This window comes from Phlebotomus papatasi, chromosome 3 (assembly GCF_024763615.1).
Source record: "Phlebotomus papatasi isolate M1 chromosome 3, Ppap_2.1, whole genome shotgun sequence".
NCBI classification, from domain to species: domain Eukaryota; kingdom Metazoa; phylum Arthropoda; class Insecta; order Diptera; family Psychodidae; genus Phlebotomus; species Phlebotomus papatasi.
Window position 1 is genome coordinate 49,236,073 of NC_077224.1, and position 20,751 is coordinate 49,256,823.

The 20,751-nt window shown below is 32.9% G+C and overlaps 2 protein-coding genes across 2 annotated transcripts; both read right to left on the reverse strand.

The window, feature by feature from the left end:
- Window positions 1-2,629: 2,629 nt before the first annotated feature.
- Window positions 2,630-9,700, reverse strand: LOC129808063 (facilitated trehalose transporter Tret1-like). Its single transcript, XM_055857745.1, has 3 exons — window positions 8,143-9,700; window positions 7,749-8,074; window positions 2,630-3,308 (listed from the first exon to the last, which is right to left on the reverse strand). Exons 1-3 carry the CDS (start codon window positions 8,559-8,561, stop codon window positions 2,641-2,643), a joined length of 1,413 nt encoding a protein of 470 aa, XP_055713720.1. The 5' UTR covers window positions 8,562-9,700; the 3' UTR covers window positions 2,630-2,640.
- Window positions 9,701-13,206: 3,506 nt separating this feature from the next.
- Window positions 13,207-19,409, reverse strand: LOC129808070 (facilitated trehalose transporter Tret1-like). Its single transcript, XM_055857751.1, has 3 exons — window positions 18,567-19,409; window positions 14,086-14,405; window positions 13,207-14,020 (listed from the first exon to the last, which is right to left on the reverse strand). The coding sequence occupies exons 1-3, from the start codon at window positions 18,989-18,991 to the stop codon at window positions 13,380-13,382; spliced, it is 1,386 nt and encodes a 461-aa protein (XP_055713726.1). The 5' UTR covers window positions 18,992-19,409; the 3' UTR covers window positions 13,207-13,379.
- Window positions 19,410-20,751: the final 1,342 nt, after the last annotated feature.

Sequence of the window (20,751 nt, forward strand, 5' to 3'; positions counted from 1 at the left end):
CAAATACACGAAAAATTCCGCGGCCCACTAAAATCCACGAACATACCGCGATCCGCAAAGTTACAAAATAAACCTAAAAGTAGCGAAAAAGCATAACATGATTTCGAGATTACAATAGAAAACCCGATTTTGAAATGGAACTTTTGTGAAGTAAAGAAAAAATGAGACATGCATGTTTTACGTATATCTTTGTCTCTAAAAATTGATAAAAAAAATTAAATTTTCAAGTGACAAAATTTCTATTTTTATTTTCTTCATAGTCCAAAATTTCTATTTCTTCAAAGAACACGTGCTTTTGACACATTTGAAAGATAGGGGGAAACAGGTTTATTTTTTGGCCTTTTTTGGTAGGGGAAAGTACTCTCCTTTCGAATGTTCATGCCTTGGAATAATGGGAATTTTCTTTTATTTTTCGTATGAGACTTACACATTTCTATTAAATATTAGTTAGCTTATCATCAATATTTATGATTATGTGATAATTATTTATAAGTCTCTTAGGAAAAATAAAAGAAAAATCACGCTATTCGCAGGCATGAACGTTCGAAAGGACAGTTCTTTCCCCTAACCCTTACGATTCGAAATTTAAAAACTTTACAATCTTGGCAGGTCAAACTAATAAATAATTAACATGACCTTTATTTTTCCTCCATTCTTTCCAAAAAACATGTTCTTCTTGGGAATCTTTAAAAACGCATCCTGCGATTTTTTTTATTTTTAAATAGTTTTAGAGGCCGACTCGGTGATAATTTCATATAAGAAAATACTGTTGAATCAAAGATTTTTCAAGGTCAAAGGTTAAAAATGCTCTATAGAGAGCGTATTTTAAACCGAATAGAGTGACATTTGGTATAGTTCCAATGATTATGCAATTTCTTACAATTCTGAAAAGGGTATAATTTTTTATGAATCCATATAATAAACCAGTTTGTACCCTCAAGGAGTAACAAAAAGATTTTCAATATTAGTAACTAATTTGTTCCGAAAATCACCATCGCAGCAAGGAGGACGTTAAATTTGTGGCATTTTTCAAGCTATAATATTTACGGTTTCACTTTTTTTTAATTCGAGATTGCCGAGATTTTCCCCCTCCTGCTACCAGCACTGGCACCTTAACTATAGACCTTAACTGTTAGACGAAACGGACGAGATCTTTTAAATTGCATTAATTTGTTCCCGATAATTGGAACAAAATGTCTATATTTGGTTCCGACTTTTAGCAACAAATTTGTACTTTTTAAGAGAGACAAAAGGATTCCCCATATTAGTAACGATTTTTGTTCCAAAAATTAAATCGTCCACGGACACCGAAAATTTTTGAAACGAATATGTTACAAATGTAGGGATAGTATTTTTATAAAAAAATCTACAAATTTGTTCCTGACAGTGGGAACAAAACAGTAGAGCGCAACAAAATTCTATTCCAACTCACAGATCAAATTTGTATAAAACGAAATCTACTGAAATTTGTAGGTATTCCACCGTATCGAAACGGTTCTAAAAGAAAACTTTTACACAATTGTCACTATTCTTAACAAAACCGTAAAGAAAAAAAATATTGTTAACGAATAAATATCTTTTTTAGGTACATATTTGTTCTGTAACAAATTGTTCTAAAGAAAATTTTTACCAATATTTTGGTCAGTGTCCAAAAGTTTTTACTGTGATTGTGCAATTTGCTTACAATACTACAATTGGACTTCAGATTAAAATTAGTTATAGTTTCATAACTGGTTTATTATTTGGATTCATAAAAAATTATACCCTTTTCAGAATTGTAAAAAATTGCATGACCTTTGGAACTATACCAAATGTCACCCTATTCGGTTTAAAAATACGCTCTCTAGAGCATTTTTAACCTTTGACCTTGAAAAATCTTTGATTCAACAGTATTTTCTTATATGAAATTATCACAGAGTCGGCCTCTAAAACATATTTAAAAATAAAAAAAATCGCAGGATGCGTTTTTAAAGATTCCCAAGAAGAACATGTTTTTTGGAAAGAATGGAGGAAAAATAAAGGTCATGTTAATTATTTATCAGTTTGACTTTCCCGTACCAAAAAAAGGCCAAAAAACAAACCTGTTTCCCCCTATCTTTCAAATGTGTCAAATGCACGTGTCCTTTGAAGAAATAGAAATTTTGGACTATGAAGAAAATAAAAATAGAAATTTTGTCACTTGAAAATTTAATTTTTTTTATCAATTTTTAGAGACAAAGATATGCGTAAAACATGCATGTCTCATTTTTTCTTTCCTTCACAAAATCTCATAATGCATCGCAAGGCTAAAAATCCGCCTTTGGGTTTTCAACCTTTTCAATGAGTTTTTTGTGTGCTCTGGGGAGCGCTTCGGAGAAGGGTAGACAGACGATGAGCGTGAACAAAAAACAGTAGAAAAAACGAGACAGCTGATGGCGGGTGATGACTCTTTTCACCACCAGGGGACATCACGGATGCTTTGAGTAGCTCCGCGAGAGCTTGAATCTGGAGCTTTTTTTTCCTTGACGATCCTCTTAATGTATTATTTTAAAAGTATTTTTATGAAAACAGGCCCAACCTCCCATGAGTATATGTAATATTTCTAAAATTCTTTTAATTTCTGATGGATTACATAAGCGAACTGTCTTGCTTTATAATCTCCTAACAATCTGTTTTATTGCATTTTCTTTTTCGTTTATCAACAAGCGTTTTTACAATATCATCAACACTTCTTCCTTTTGTCTCTGGCAAGTAAAAGAATATGAAGATTGCCTCACACAGTGTCCAGGTTGCGAATGCAATCATGCACGTATGCAGTCCAAATTTATCAATCAACGGAAGGAAAAAGTGCATCATAAGTATTGACTGAACTCTCGTTACCAGGTAAATGATAAAGACGCATGTTCCTCGAAGCTTTGTGGGCACAATCTCTGTGAGGATGATCGTTGGGGTATGAATGAGCCCCATTGAAAAAATCGCTATCCCTGAAAATGCCACAAGAGGAGCCCATCCAGAGTATGCGGAGACATCCAAGCCAGAATCCTTAGCGAAGAAGTAAGTAGCAATGGGAATAAAGCTCAAAAATGTACCCATAAGGGATCCAATAAGCTGAATTCTTCTTCCAAATCGATCAATATACAATGACATTGTAAAGAAACTGACAAGTTGAATACTGGCAAAAATTATTGTTCCTAAATTGGGATCCATTTCCATTCCCGTTTCCTTGAATATTAACCCATTGAAGTTGAGGATCAGACCAATTCCTGAAGCTTGACGTCCAGTGAAAATCACAAAACAAATCACGAGGGCTTTTATTGTGGTTGGATTCTCTGAAAAGAATTTTAAATAAAAACAGGATTTTTTAAAGAAAATCAATATAAAAAGAAAAATAAAAAGATCTATTTCAAAATTTTGTGGATATTGATAATTTTTCTGTTTTACAATAATTTCTAAAATTGAAAATTGCGCAGAAAAATTGCAGTAAAGTTACTATAAAAATTTTAATATTTAATTTTTTTTAATAACAAAAGGTAATTTATTTTTTCCCTAGAAACCCTAGAAATATATTTCCTTCAGGGATTGAAAATATTTAAGGCAAAATACATAGCGAATGCCTGATAAACTCTAAAAATGGTAAACCATAACGCCCCAAAATTTGAAAAACGTAATAAAATTAAACTTATTCTTTTCACTTTCATGTTACTTAAAAGTTTTACCCATTTTGTCAAGATGAAAAAAAATATTGAACTTTTTAATTTTTATATATTAAAATATTTTTATATTTTGCATACTGAGAAAAGAAAGTAAATCACAATTTTTCTCACATAGGTTCTCTAAAACGAAAATAACTGTCCACTAAATTATTTTAATAACAATAAATTTAAATTATTCAATATTGAATATTTATAATGAAATAAAACGTAATTCTTGTACCGTCGTTGCGGGTGACTTTGCACGTTTTTTCGCTGTTTTTCAACTTTGCCCTCTAAAAGTGGATAGTTAAAGTGAAGGGAGGGGGGTTTTTGAGTAAAATTATTTGTATTCAGTTGTTAATAAATGGATTTTGTGCCACTAGCATTAATTTTATAAAATTTTACTATGTTTAAAAAAATCAAGAAAAAAGGCTTGCACTGGGGATAAGGTGCGGGTGACTTTGCACTTTTTAATAAATACTAAAAAATCAACAATTTCTGGTAATAAACGACAATGAAGATCTATAGATCTAAGGGTAATATGCACGAGATCTACAAGATGACATGATCGCCATCTTGATTTGACGTTTCTGTCCGCCATTTTGAATAACTGTCAAAACCTAAAACTGGTTCGATTGGGTTGAAATTTTAGTATGTTGTAGCTGATGTCGAGACCTTTTCAGAACGTATCTATGTCCCAGTCTACGTCAAGTATTTACCTAGATACAGAGGCTCAAATTTTAAAATTTTGAAATCATCATATTTTGGCGTTCTTTATTTACTAATCCTTAATTTTAAAATCTAAATGAAATGCCCCAGTAACCATTAAAAATGGTTGAGGCTTTTATTTTATGTATTTATTTACTCTTACATAATTAAAAAAATAAATAAATGAAAAGTGCATTTATTAATTTTTTCATTTTTTCATTTTTGCAAAAACAGTTTTTCAGATCTTCAAATAATATGCTGTTATAAATAAAAACATTACTTTTCTTTTTGTTTGTTATTTAGATCTCATCGCCTAACGATAGTACTGTCTTTTTTGTGATGATTTCGATAAAAGAAGCTCTCCGTAGTTCTGCATTCATGAAAATGTCAAAATTTTGAACTTGGAGCTCCTGTATCCAGGCAATCGCTTGACCTAGGTCGTATGTTATATATGTTCTGAAAAGGTTTTGACATCAGCTAGAACATACTAAAATTCCAGCTCAATCGGATGAAATTTTTGTTTTGACAGTTATTCAAAATGGCGGACAGAAATGTCAAACCAAGATGGCGACCACACCATCTTGTAGATCTCGGTCACTTTATCTTAAATTATCAAAAAATTGGATAATTTTTAGCCAAATACTTCTCTAATAAAGCTTTGGAAAGACCATTACATGCAATTTTATAACATAAATCATGCGTTCTTAGAAAGATAATAGGAAAAAAACATATTTTAATAAAAATAATCAACAAAATCGAAGTGGATTATTCTAGCCAGATAAATTTAGAATAGATTTGGGCAATTTACTACTCTGAAATCGATTTTGGAATTGCACCTTCAGATAACTTTTTCACGGAGCCGTTTTTTGACAAAATACCTATATTAGCATTTCATTGACTATTACTGAAACCACAAGAATCCTTTTGAGGTTCATTGTACCTTACTTGGTACTTAACATATCCCTATATACTTCGACATGGTAGACCGGATCGGCGAAGACCATCAATAAGTGCTAGAATTGTTCAAAGTCTCACAAACAGCAGAGTGCAAAGTCACCCCACGAGTGCAAAGTCACCCGCAACGACGGTAGTTTTAAGTAGGGGAAAGTACTCTACCTTCGAACTTCATGCCTTCGAATAATGTGAATTTCTTTTGTTTTTCGTAAGAGATTTACACTAAATTATCATGGAATTATCAACAATTGATGATAAACCAACTAATATTTAATAGAAATGTGTAAGGCTCTTAGGAAAACTAAAAGAAAATTCACATTATTTGAAGGCATGAACGTTCGTAGGGAGAGTACTTTCCCCTACGTGATTACCACTTCTTTTAATGACTGAAACTAATATCAAGTAGCTCGAGAATTTTATTTGAGAAATTCGTATTAAAATTTTAATGCGACATTCCATAGTGTAATAAAAAACCTTTAGAATTAAATCCCTTATGTAAAGGAAAGTGGGGCACTATCATACACTAATTTTTATTTCTAAACTACTTGGACTATTTCGACCATTTCTTTCTTTGTCCATTTCTGGACAAGCATCCCTATAATGCCTATAAATTTCTATAAGTCTTGTCCTCTAAAATCAAATATCTCTGATTAAAAAATCACAGTGTTTGGTACTACCCCGTGTTTGGTGGTGATCCAGTTTTCCCTAATGCTTAAACGGATGGCAAAGCATCTCAGGCTTTGGGAAGTACTCGAACTCGTGACATTACCTCAGAAATATTTTCGCATAATTTTTCGTTTACGGGTTTTCAACCGAATTACACCGATTCATAAATCACTCAAAAGATCCCCCAAAATAGTTTTAAGAGTAATAGAATTTATTTTCAGACAAAAATTCAGATCGGTTCATAACCGATTTAAACTGATTTATAAATCACTCAAAATATTGCCCCAAAGTAGTAATGTAATTGAGTTGCGGATAAAAATTAGTTATCGGTTATGAACGGGTTCATTACCGGTCCATAACCGATTTAAATTGGCTCAAGCTTAACAGGAATTCCAAGACCTTTCCAGCGAGCCCAAATATGATACCATTCGGTTGAGAAATGCGTTCTCTCGAGCCTTTTAAACTTTTGACTTTAAAAACCCTGATTAATAATGATTCAACGGTATTTTGGAAGAAAAAACTTCGAGCAATCCCAAAAAACATGGTTTTGAAGAGGAAGGGGAAGGGTAGGAGAAAATGAGAAACAAATCACTGGTCTCAGAGTCGACTTATGTGGGGATCCCCCGAAAGTTCCACGTCTCTATCTCTAACAGTTTGACCTCTGGACCTGGCGAAAGCCGGACGTAATAGGAATGTGTAAGGCACAGGAAAAAGATCGGGAATACTAATTTGAACATCTAGGTAAAATAACACCGCAAAGATCAAAGGGGCTATCAAAATCAATTTACACTTTATAGAAATCTGTGCTACTGAATTAAAACATTACATCACCGGTATTTGCACATGATAAAACTAAATCACAATATTTGCATTATCCGATTTCTAAAAAACTTGCAAAGATCTCAAAATTTGATTGTGTTGATTATAGTTCTCTGGATATAGAATTAATTAGTAAAAAGAAAATACAAATAAACATTTGTGTGCTAATTCCATTATTCACAGTATTTCCACTTTTTATCACATTTTCTATCCGAAGAGAGATAGATAAATGGCTTCATATGAATGAATAAAAAATTTCTAAGAAAACTAACCAAATAACTTTTCTCCGCTTGAGGGCAGTGTTTTCTCCCGCACGTGGCTCTACACAGAAAAAAAATATTTTGTAAAATTTTTTCGTAAATGTTTGTGAAATGCTATGGAGGACTTACGAAATGCTCGTGAATCATATAACCCACAAAAAAGTTCGTAAAATGTTGTACTTTTTCACAAACATTGTTCATAAAATGATCATTTGACGAACATTTTTTGTACCTTTACAAACATTTGCTCGTAAATGTTCGTAAACACACAAAAAAATGTTTGTGAAAATTTGTGATTTGTTCGTATTTGTTCGTAAATTTTTGTTTGTCTGGAAAAAAATTACGAACAAAAACGAACAAATGACAAAATTTTACGAACATTTTTTGTATGTTTACGAACATTTACGAACAAATGTTTGTAAAAGTACAAAAAATGTTCGTCAAATGATCATTTTACGAACAATGTTTGTGAAAAAAGTATCAAATTTTACGAACTTGTTTGTGAGTTATGCGCTTCACGAGTATTTCGTAAGTCTGCCATAGGATTTCACAAACATTTACGAACAATTTTACAACATATTTTTTTCTGTGTAGTAACTGTTCATAATTTTTTCATTATCAATTCAAAAGAATTGAATAGAAATCAAAGAAATATTTCAAAATTACTTACTGAAATCTTGAATGCTAATAATGTCTGGAGAATTTTTCTGTGTATCCAGAATTGATTCCCTGAGATGATTAAATTCTTCTGTGACCTTTTCCCTTGGTGCTGGCTTGCGAAAGAAATCAAGTGATTTCTCAGCTTCTGGGATTTTATTGTGCAACAGGAGAAACTGTGGAGATTCTGGAAAAAAGATGAAAAGTAGAGATATTCCAGATAGGAGTATGAGGACATATGGAGCACTGTAGAAGGGCAAATATGCTCCCACAATAGCCCCAACCAAAACGCCGACACAATCAACAATTCCCAGAATTGATCCAAGAATTCCTCTGATACTAGAAAATCAGAGAGAAAGAAGATGGTTTGTCATGATGACATTTTTCGTGGTCAGAGATGATTTTACCAGTCTTCCGAAATTTCACAAACATACGCTGGAATTAATTGGATGGCTCCACCGGCAATTCCACTGAGGAATCTCGATATGTGCAGATAGTAGACATTTTGGGCAAAAATTATGCACAGAGCAGCTGCAATTTCGGGTACTGTGGCCAGGAGGATGCTCAATTTTTGACCCAATCTCTTTCCAATGTAGCCAAAACTCAGAGTACCCACTAGGCCTCCAAAGTAGAGAATTGAACTAATCAGAGAGGCATCTCCTATGGATATCTGACCACTGGGCAAGGGACTAGAGTTCGACAGGAGTACAGGAAGGGCAGATGAGGGCCAAATTGCCACAACAGCGTAAACCATTGTGTGGAAATTCACTAAAAAAGCACCCAAAAACTGGAGAAGTCTCCCACTAAGCGCAATTTTCCACTCCATAGCCACTCCTAAAGCCAAACTGAATGATCTCGAATAAAAGAGAATAGCTTTTATCTACTAAAATGCTGGAAGTATTTATTTTTGCCTAATCTCTACAGTGCTAAAAACAATTCTGAACAATTGTGTGCCTTCAGTAGACGAGACAGAAATTGTCTATATGCACAAAGAATAATAAAAAATGTATCACAGTCACTCGGTTGACATGAGAAACATATCAGTTATAAATTGATAGAAATCTTGAGAACGCGTCACAATACAATACAATCAATCTCCCTGTCTCATGTCAAGCAAATATATTTTAACTATTTCTAATTGAACTAAGAACTATCATGACTATCATATTTAGAGTGTGTCTTTTTTTTATTAGGGGTTCATCTGGAAGATGATTGCCCTGAGTGTGTCTTTTAATAGAATTTCAATTGAAAAGATGAATGCAAGGTCATTTTGAATTAAAACGTAAATTATGAAGTAGCAAAAAATCATAAATCATGGACACGAGGGTGCCAAGTCATATGCTGGTTTATTCCGAATCATTCCACAAGTGAATGTACTAAGTTTATCGCAATAAACAAGGAAAATATAAGAGGCAAAATTTGGATTTTTCTTTCAACTTGAACTTAACCTTGAGGCTTTTCTATAGGGGAATGTTGGCATGGTTCGCACAGAGTAAACCTTCAAACAACGCAAATTTTCTCTTGGATTGCAAAAAGCTAGTTTGTCATTTCTTAGCCATAAGATAGATAATTATTAAGATCATGAGACGAGAAGAAATGGTAAGTCAGCTCTTTGCAAACAAAGAGAAAATTCGCATCGTTTGAAGGTTCACTCTGTGCGAACCATGCCTACATTCCCCTAAGGCTGGAAAAATATGTTATTTCATTCACCTGAGATAGGTAAAGTTAGAAAAATACATGATAACTGTTGCTAAGTTTGCCAAAGCAATAAATTGCAGTAGGAATCTCTAAACTGGGTTAAATTTTAAATTAGGACGTTCACCTAAAGCAGGATCTTAACCTTTTGTATTACCCTAAGAAGTTTTCCACCTGAAAATTTTCCATTGTATCCCATTTAATCTGCTCTTACTTTATGCAGTACCTAACTAAGGTAAAAACATTCCCGCGAAATGAATAAAAAGCCTGAGAATCTTCTGGAAATTTTGTTGATATTTACATTCTATTTCTAAGACAATGGCAAAGGAAAATTCGCTTAATACTCGTACTAATGAATTTGATTACGTTGCAAATTTTCTTTTCAGAATAGTTCTTAATGTGAACCAGTTTACTGCTGCTTTAAGCAGGTTAAAAAGGTGTCTTAAAACCATCTAAAACAGTAGGGGAAAGTCGTCTGCCTTCAAACGAATAATGGAGTTCCAAATTTAAGATTTTTTTCTGAAGAATCCACAAAATGGATATTTATTTTCTACTACACCAAAAAATTCTCTTGTTCATTCGACGTATATGATTACCTCATTTAGCACTTGCAAGTCCTCAGTTTTTCCTTCTGAGGAAATTAAAAAAGTGATGTCGATTTGTATGAAGGCAGCTGGCATAGTCTGCCTTCAAACGCGAGGCAGCTGCCTTTAAATGTTTTTTTTTTCACTGAGAATATTGAATCAATAAAACTAAATGAGCTATAAATGATTAGATTGAAGCCTAACGCACTCACTAAAATCATCACTGCAGTCAAAAGACATTAAACAATAACTTTTCTTCACATTTTTCTGAAGCACTGTTTTGCACTTGAAAATTTGGAAGAAAAAGCCATTGAAGTTGAAAATTATCAACTTGAAACATCCCGGCCGGAGCAAGATAGCAGGTTATAAGTATTTGTATGACGTTCGTCAGAGAAAAGAAGGAGTTCGATTTCACATGTTTTGATGTATGGAAAGATAGGATTTAAAGGCACACGACATTAGCATTTAAAGGCTGCTGCAGGGTGATATTTGCAAATTTTTGCCACCCACAAAAATTGTGTCATCTGAACCAAAATGTATTAACAGAAATATTAAGCCTGATTAATCTTCTATGTGTCACAATGGAAGATTTATTTGTAAAATGATTTTTACTATGAAAAATCACATTATTTGTGGAACATCAAAATTACAGTTTAGAGCTCATTTTCATTTTTTTTTTATCTAGCATCTAGGAAATAGGAGCTAGGCTCTCCATTTTTTGATGATTTGTGAGGATGATGGATAGCTACCTAACAGTTAATAGAATATAATTTATGCTTTTGAGGAAAACGAAAAAATCGCAACAATTGAAGGCTGCTGCATTTAAAGGCAGACGACTTTCCCCTATTAAAGGATCGATGCAGTCAATTAAAAATTTCTAAGAATTGCCATTAAGTCCAGTCATAACCTAATTGAAATACGAGTGGCAAAGCGTCCCAGGCTTTGCGAAATGCTCGAACTCGTGACTTAAATGCTATAACTTAAAAGTACTTTAGCATCATTTACTTTTTACCGGTTCTCAACCGATTTGCACCGATTCACTAATCAATGAAAAGATCACCCAAATGTAAGCGTTAATTTTCGGACGAAATTACTTATCGGTTCACGGATTTAAATGGATTTAAAAATCCAATTAAATTTATAAAAATTAGCTATCGGTTATGAAAGGGTTAATTAACAGTTCAAACAAACCCGATTGAAACTGATTTAGTTTTATTATGAATTCCAAGACCGCCAAGACCTTTCCATTAAGCTCAAACATGGCCCCATTCGGTTGAGAGTATAGAGACAACCATATTGAAAATTCGGAAATGAAGTGAGTTTCGGGATACAGAAAAATGGCTTTGTTAAGTGATGATTAAAGTAGTGAAAAAGGTAAAAACGGATCTAAAGAATATTGACTTAAATCAGCTATTATTCTTAAATCCTGGAACTTTCTACACACATAAAGTTTCATTTTGTTGTCAAAGCGGTGTAATTTGCAAATATTTAGTCCCAAATTTCTTTTTATTAGTTCTTGAAAAGTCGATTGTAGAACCTTTAGGCTTAGAGGTATACTCTCTGATATTCATTTGGGATTTATTAGTTCTAGACTCGTAGGCCTAATTGGCCTAATTGTGTTTTATAGCAATTTTAGGTTCAAGACAGATGAGCTTTCGAAATTTCTCAAGAACGTTTGTGTAGTATTCGGCTAGATCGTACGAGGAATGAAATCTAATTTAACCCTTTATAGCAGTATACTTTTATTGAGACAACAATTAACTGTAATTAAACTACGAGAGTCTTAGCGCACCTGATAAAGCGGTATTATCTTGTATCTTGAATTCAATTTATAAATTTCTAGTCAATATATTTGTTTAATGTGCTTGAAATTGAGATCTTGACTATCGTAGATGTAGGTGACTTTGGACTCTGAAGATAACCCTGCACCCCTGCTTTTCAAGCTTTCCTTTAATTCTAGTACTTAAAGATAGTCTTTATCGATCCGATTTATATCCGATCAGTGAAAACTTAAGTGCTAAAAGTAAAGAAATCGGAGTTATAGCCAAAATCCAGAATGTTTAAAATCCTAAAATGGATGAAATTATATAGAGGATAATGTGTAGAATAATTTTCCAAGACATGAAAAATTTCCCTTTGCCTCCAGCAAACGCGAGTGCAATCGTGGGAGTAGTTATGATACTTTTAAGAATTCGCGATTTTAGCTTTCGGGATTTTGGCCTATTCGGGATTTTGGCCCATACGGAATTATGGCTTTCGGGATTTTAGCTTTCGGGATTTTGGCCTATTCGGAATTTTGGCCCATTCGGAATTTTGGCTTTCGGGATTTTGGCTTTCGGGATTTTGGCTTTCGGGGTTTTGGCGTTCGAAGTTTAAGCTTTCAGAATTTTGGCTTTCGGGACTTTGACCAGGAACCAAAGTATTGTATGCGAAAAGCAGGGGTACGAGTCCATAGAAGTTTAGACCAAAACCAATTCACCAAGGCCTTAAAATTATGCTAAATGACAAAAAACTACAGAGATTTTTCAAAGTCAGAATTTTTGCAAAAATATTGCCTATTAAAAACTTAGAACAATTAAGCCATTAATAACCATAATCCTTAGATTTGAAGCCCATACTACCCTTTATTAAATTAAGATAGGGAATAAAATAAATATTCACAAATGAGTTAAAAATAAGGATAAGGTAAAGTGGTTTCTATTAAATCCCTATCTTAGCTGCATTTCGGAAAAATTAATAATTATTCCTGAAACCACTGTCTCTCATAAAGGAATATCCTTATAGAGGGATGGTTAGTCCCATTCCCTTTATCAACTCTGAAATTATTGAAAGTGATCAAGCACTTAACATTAGAAAGAGTCAAAGATCTCAAGTACCTGAGCCTGAGACACTTGTATCATGAAACGAGGGCCACTCTACTTCTTCATTAGTGTAGAGCTCTTGATTTCTTTTTAAAGAAGAAACGAGTACTCTCTAGATCTTAAGCCCTCCTAAGAACCAGTTAAAACCATTTATTTACTTGATAAGAAAAATACTTAATTTTTACTTCTTCCGCAATTGATTCTCAAGATTTCTAATTGAGAATTTTTTAAAGTTATTCTGATGATCTAAATAAAAGAAAATATAATTACTTTATTTTTCCGCGTGTGAGAAAGCTTGTTTAGGACTTAGAATATTCATGATTTAGCAAAATTTGTTTTTTTTTCCTAGAATTATATTTACTTAGCCTACAATAGATATGAGTCTGTGATAAAATTTCTCAAGTAAAGAAAGATAAGACAGCATTTCTTTTAAAATTCAAAGCTCTTGTAAAGCTTTAAGTCGTTGGAAATATAATATCAGTGACACATTAAAGCCTGTTTTTCTCACTTAATTTTTCCCTCGAGAGCCAGGACGATCTCACTGGCATTCTTTCCCTTTGTCTCTGGGAGCATAAAATACGCAAATACCGCTTCGAAGAAGCACCATCCAGCAAATATCCACATACAGCTGTACACTCCAAGAGCTTCGGCAACGGGTGTGTAAAATTGGACGATCAGGAAGGTTGTAGGCCAAGCTGTGGCCATATAGACAGTCGCTACGATGCTCCTTACTTTGGCAGGAAGAAGTTCTGCCAGAACGTAAACCGGAACATTGAGAACTCCAGCTGCCAGAAAGAGGGTTCCTGATAAGAATACAACGGGCAGCCACGAAACACTGGAAAGATCGTACTCCAAGTGATTGAGGAGGAAGTAAATTCCCATGACACTGAGACAAAGCCCAGTCCCAATTAGTGAAGAGATCAAGAGGATTCGCCTTCCGGATTTGTCTGTAAAGTAAGCTGAAACAATAGTACCAGCTAACTGAATAACTGCTACAATTATAGCCGACATATGAGGATCAATCCCTGTGTTAGCTTCCTCAAAAATGGACACTGTGTAGTTCATGAGGGGAAACACTCCAGAAAAGTTCCGTCCGCAAATAAGAATGTACGTGACAAGCATAGCTTTTCTCGTAGTGGCAGGTTCTGTTTGGTTGAAAAATATGCTATCATAAATCTCTGAAAAAAAAATCAGATTTTGGCATACTCACTAAAGTCCTCGAGGGATATATTTGTCTTGGTGCTAGAGGCATTAACAGATGTTTTCAGTGACTCAAATTCCAACTTTGTCTGGTCATTTTTGGAGAAGCCACGGAAGAATTTGAGGGACTTTTCAGCTTCTGCATCCTTATGCTTCAGCAGCAGATATTGGGGAGATTCCGGAAAGAATATGTAGAGTGTGAACAGTGCGATAATAGCTAATACCACATATGGCACTGTATAGAAGGACATGTAAGCACAGATGATATATGCAATGATGACTCCAATATTGTAGAAGATTCCCAGGATTGAGCCCAGCACACCACGAATGCTGCAAATGCAGAAAATATTGCAAAAAAAAACCTTGGTAACTGAAAAGTTTAACCATTTAAGGACGAGAGGGTCAAAAATTCTGAGTCAGAAAAAATCACTTTCTCTGACTTCTTAACCCTTTAACGACGAGACATTTTTTACGGACTGAAAATCAACAATAAATTTAAACTGAGAAACATAATAAATGATAAGTCTTACATCTAACCTTGAAAAGTCCAACAGAGTCTGATTTGGTGTATTTTTGCCTCTATGAACGATAGGGACAAAAATAGCCCAAAAATTTAAGTAATTTTCCTGACAATACCAATAAATAATATTTTTCGCTTTAGTGAAAAATATCACGTATGAGTATGAGTTACGTATGAGTTCTTTATGGAACAGCGGTGTTCCAATCGTCCTTAAAGGGTTAAAGCAAAACATAACACATAGAAAGCTGTAGGAAAACTTTTCTCAAGGAGAAAACGGTGTTCCAATCGTCCTTAAAGAATTAAATTTCTCGATTCGTATTAATATTTCTTTAACTTCCTTTTTCTTGGGGTCCGTCTACTTAAATTTATGATTTCAAGAAAGCTTTCTGTCACTCAAGAAGGACAATATTGTACTTTTTATAGTTGATCCGCTTAGAAGCACAAATTAAATTGATAGGAAGTTCGAATTCAGAAAAAGTGAAAGTGATCATGAGTAACTTATGGTGTTGCAGAAGCAAAAAAGTTCAAAATATCCCATACAAATCCAAAAAAAAGTATTCCAAAAGAAATATAGGGTGAACCAGAGACTCAAACAGTGTACTATCATATTTGAAAAAAAATTATATTAAAAGTATTTTTGCAAATGCCCCATCCGTAGTATTCTTCCCAGACAAAAACAAGAATTTGTCTTAGAATTTTATTGAAAATCATACTTTATAAAATTAACTGAAGAAAAAACAAATATATTATTACTGAAATTTTACTATTGCTAAATGCATTATTTATAATTTAAAAAAAAAATGAATTGATAATGAATTTAAATTGTTTAGGTTTAGAGCCTTTTGGCCTTATTTCCCTTATTAAATATAGAAAATTCTCTAGTATTCAATTTTGATTTATATTTAATACAAATCTGAATGTAGGGACGGGCGGGCTATTTTGCGAACATGTATAACGAAAATATAAAATACTCCCTCCGTCCCGAAAAAAGTCGTACGTTTGCTAGTAACATTTAATATGAAAAAATGTACGACTTTGTTTTGGGACAGGGGGAGTATTAGGATACTAAATTAATGCAGGGGAATGTAGGCATAGTTCGGACGTAGTTAACATTCAAACTATGCAAATTTTTCTCTTTACTTGCAAAGAGCTGGTTTGTTATTTCTCATCTCGTTTTATGAAGTTAATAATTATGTTAATAAATAAAGAAAATTTATTCATGTCGTACAAAATTTTAAGAAACGATAATAATTTTTCATCAAGAGGGATATCATGGAAAAATATTTAATTTACTTCACATTTCACAGTGTATTATCTCCCTGTTATCTTTCTTTTTTTATAATTCATTATAAAATTGAGGGTTGCTGTCTAGTAATCTTTTTTGTCTATTTAATAAATTACCATAAATTTTATATAAGTCTTATTCTCATACAGCGAAAAACATTGAGTTATTTTTAATTTAAAACCTTTTGAGCAAGTATAATCAGATGTTTAAAATTGTTTTTAATCAAAAAGTCAACATTTTAAACCGATTTTGCATTTTCAGTTATTTTAAGGAAATACATGGGTCAAAGAGACAGGTAAATATCTTATTTTTACAATTTCTATATCAACATATAGTAAAGTGGGGTAACTGGATCATTTTCCTTAGAGTGCCACTTAAACGCTTGTTTTTAGACTGATGAAATTCTTTTTTACTTTTTCTAAATCCATAAAATTATTCACTGTTTCATTCAGAAACATAATATAAAATAAATTATAAGAAATATTAAAGAAAATTTATAAAATACTGATAATACTGAAATAAGTCAGCATGCAATAACTGGGTCGCCTTTTCGCTAATTCACTTTTAATTAAACCTTTGTATTTAAAATACTTTTTCACAAGGAAAAAAAACAATAGGGGAGACCGGGGTAGTTTAGCCACGAAATGAAATTTCCCATTGCGTATACTTCGTTCAAAAAATGTTTGTATGAGGCTGATAAATATTTCAATGAATAGGAAGGGATGTATATACTTCGAATAAAGAGTGGCTTCCTCAATATTCCTTCGTAGGCAATCTATAAGATATCACTATCTAATACTATACGTGGCTAAATCTGCCCCGGTCTCCCCTAAATGTTTTCAACCAACCAATTGTCATTAGCGAAAATATCACTGCTAGGAATTTTTTTGTGAAGAACCCAGGTGGCACAATATTGAAATGAGTCGATTACACTCATTTATTTAATGGATAAAAATATTATTTTTGCTTTTTCTTAAACTTGAATAGTTATATTATGTTACTGTAGTGACTATATTACGGAAATAAAAATAAACATATTATTTTAAGTGGATTAGTCATAAACGGTCCAGATAGCGAAGCGCCCGGATTAGCACACTTGACTATAATAAATTTTTATTTTTATTTATGGTCTTAAGAATATAAAAGTATAATATTTAAACTATAGTTTTTGAAATTTTCATTTAAAAATCTCAAAAATTCAGCTGTTGGAACCTGATTTTTGGTGACCTTTTATAAAAATACTGCGATTTTTTAATCGGATATTCGACTTCAGAGGATAAGACCTATAGGAATTTATAGGCACTATAGGGATGCTTGTCCACTTTCATGAAATTTCACTGTAGTCTCCATCTACAATAGGCGGAAAAACGTGAAATTTAATGAAATTTGCCATCTATAGTAGGGCGTTTCTACTAGGAAAAATTTTTTTTGGAACTATTCTCACTGTGCTGTATTTGATGAGACAAGAAAGTTTTTCTTCTACGACCATATGATCAGACGCCGTTTAGAGGTGGCTGAACGACCCTCTCTGTAGAACAAATTTCTGATTTTACCGGATTTTACACTACAGAGAGGGTCGTTCAGCCACCTCTAAACAGCGTCTGATCATATGGTCGTAGAAGAAAAACTTTCTTGTGTCATCAAATATAGCACCGTGAGAATAGTGCCAAAAAAATTTTTTCCTAGTTGAAACGCCCTAATCTATAGTCGAGATAATCCAAGTAGTTTAGAAATAAAAATTAGTGTTTGGTGGTACCCCGTGTTTGGTGGTGCCCCAGTTTCCCCTACATACTTTTCCGTGACCAAAATTTCTCAGAGTATTCGTCTGTTTGAAGTCAAAAAACTAAATATTTCCAATAAATTAGCTGCTGAGTTTAATTTGTCAAAGTAAAAAAAAAATTATACCGTTGAAGTACCAGTTTAACTCATCAGCTATCAGGAAATATTTATTTTTTTATTTTATTTTATTTTATTTTATTTTATTTATTTATTTATTTTAAATTAATAATGCTTTTGAGCTTGCGCTCTTTTTAGCGTCATAATCTGAAAAATTTTATGCACCGAAAAGTATGCTTTTTGTCCAAACCCGTCTTCAAAAATCAAGTCCCAAAAAGCTGAATTTTTAAAATTTTAAAATGAAATTTCAGAAAATATAGCTAAAATGTTGTACCTTTATCTGCTTAAAAGCTCTAATTAAATATATTTTTTTTATTATCTTGAAAAAATAACTGCTCTCTCTTTGAGTTCGAGCAGTAAAAGATACCAAGGAATACTGTTTTTTTTTAGTCTGCGTGACCTACGTAGCCCCTTAATCATTGCCATTTTTAAGTTTTGTTACTAACCAAAATTGATTTCTTTATATTGACCAAACTATGGCTAATTTTTACTAATTAAAAATGTTTAATCCGATTTTTGTAATATGTGAAATATAGTGTGGAATTCATTACAATCAATAATAATTGTAATCTGAAAATCACAATCACAGTCTGAATTACTATTCTGCAAGGCGCTCAGATTTAACAAAATTTGTTGAGTAAGGTTCGATCTTTGTTTAATACAGCGCTCAATTATCTCTTTCTCTTATCAAATAATACTTATCAGAAGTTGAGCTTTCTTATCGAATACTTATGAGGCAATTGAGAATTTATAGGGATTTTAAAATAACCACAGATAAGCTAATACTAACCTGTTCTCTGAGATTTCACTGACGTAGATGGGCGCAAGGACGAAGAGAGCTCCACCAGAAATTCCTGAAAGGAATCTCGAACAGTAGAGAAATATCGTATTCTGCGCTGTTGCGATTAGAACGAAGGCAATTGCCTGAGGTATCATCCCGACGACTAAGGGCCACTTTCGCCCAAAACGATCAGATACCCATCCAAATATCACAGCTCCAACCATTCCTCCTAGAGCCATGATGGAATTGATGAGAGAGACTTCTTGTGTAGTCAGAGGACCGGATGGTAGAGGTGATTCTGCTGATGATAGGATGGGCATTGTTGCCGATGGCCATCCCACAACAAAACCATAAGCAATTCCACCAAAATTTGCACAAATGGCACCTAGGAACTGTATTAACTTTCCACTTATTCGAACACCTTTGAACACCATTTTTGTACTTTTAAAAATTTAAATTAATTGCCCTAAAAATTTCACATTTAGATTTTTAGTTCTTCACACTTGCGAATCTTGCGGATGACTGATGAGATTGTCCCAAGTGTGTGCAGCCATATTCAATTGATGGCACAATCTAGAACGATAATTTTTTCTTTAACAATCTGAACACTTTTATGGGAGCAAATAAGCATTATATCGCAGAAATTTATTTACACACATCTTCAAAAAATGATCTACCACAGAAGATCATTTAGTTGCGAGAAATGTCTAATATAAGTTGATTACAATTTCATCACTCTTTCAATATGATAAGGCTCCCTTTACAATCATTTTTCCTTTTGTACATAGCATATCTTCTCCACGTGGGATGAATCGTACAAATTGGCTTATCAACAGCTTTGCCAAAAAAAGTATTGCCCCTAGACGATTTTTTTGCATGAAACTTAAAGAGTGTTTAATTACTTCAAATTTTATAATTTACACATAAGATTATGAGAAGCATACCTTGGGTTCTAAACTGATAGTTAACTGGGTTAACTGTTAACAACTAATGGTAAAATACATTAAAGGTCAAAGATAGAAAATAATGAGCCAGATGAACTAAATAAAAAGCTGGTATAAGAATTTTTGTTTCGGGGAAAGTCAATAAATAAAGAATAAAAACAATTTTTTAGACTCTGCACTAAAATGTTATGCGAAATTCTATGAATTCTACTAATTACACTGAGAGAAATCCGAAAAAGTTAAAATAACATTCCGGAAATGTTAATTTTAACCTGCAGTATTGATCCAATATCGGTGTAAATATTACCCTTTTCAGGTATATTAGGGGTTAAAATTATCCTTTTTAATGTTAAATTTACCCTTAAAAAAGTCTAAAATTAACATTAAAAAATGTTGATATATTTTTACACCTAAAAAGTATTAAAGTTCTGAGGAACATGTTAATCGCACCCTCTTTTTTTCTCAGTGTACATTGTGCAACAGCAAAAAATGTTTTTTTTAAATTACCGGTATTTTCGGGTTCCTGGTTTCTGAGCTAGATTAAGATGAAAATCTTTAAGTAATTGGTTAGAAATATTTTGTAAAATGATGTTGATGTTAAAGAATGACTCAAGGATGTGTAGAGCAGGATTCAAGGAAAATATTCCAGGAACGAACCATACCCCTATCTCATCATTTTCCTTGAAATGTTCCAGAGTTTCCCATCCCTAAATATCCTTCAAATCCATTAAGAGGATGCACAGGACGACTTGCATCGTTTACAAAAATATTCTCCTGAATAGGATCATAAAACTTATCGTTATCCAGAAATTATGCATTTGAATTACTTATGAACAAGAAACTTTTCCCACAAAATTCAATATTTTATCTCATATCTTACCAATATAAAATTATAATAACTAATAGTTTACCTTTCTTTGTAATGAACTATGTCTAACACATTTCTGACATAGGGGAATCTAAGTTCTTACTTTTATAGAATTTCTCGTAAGGTACAGCAAATTGATGGAATATTCGGTGAGATTCCCCAATCCGCAAAAAATTACTCTGACTCGAAAATGACTGGTTATTAACTGGTCAAAAAAATTACTCCTAATTGGAATCTTAAAAATTAGTCGTATTCGCGTCGAATTTTGGTCACAGTATTATTCAAGATTGAATTAGTAATATAATAGTTATTTTACGGTTCTAAAATTTACTCTACCATGCAGTAACAATTAGCTACTGATCTACCTAACAGAATCCATGCA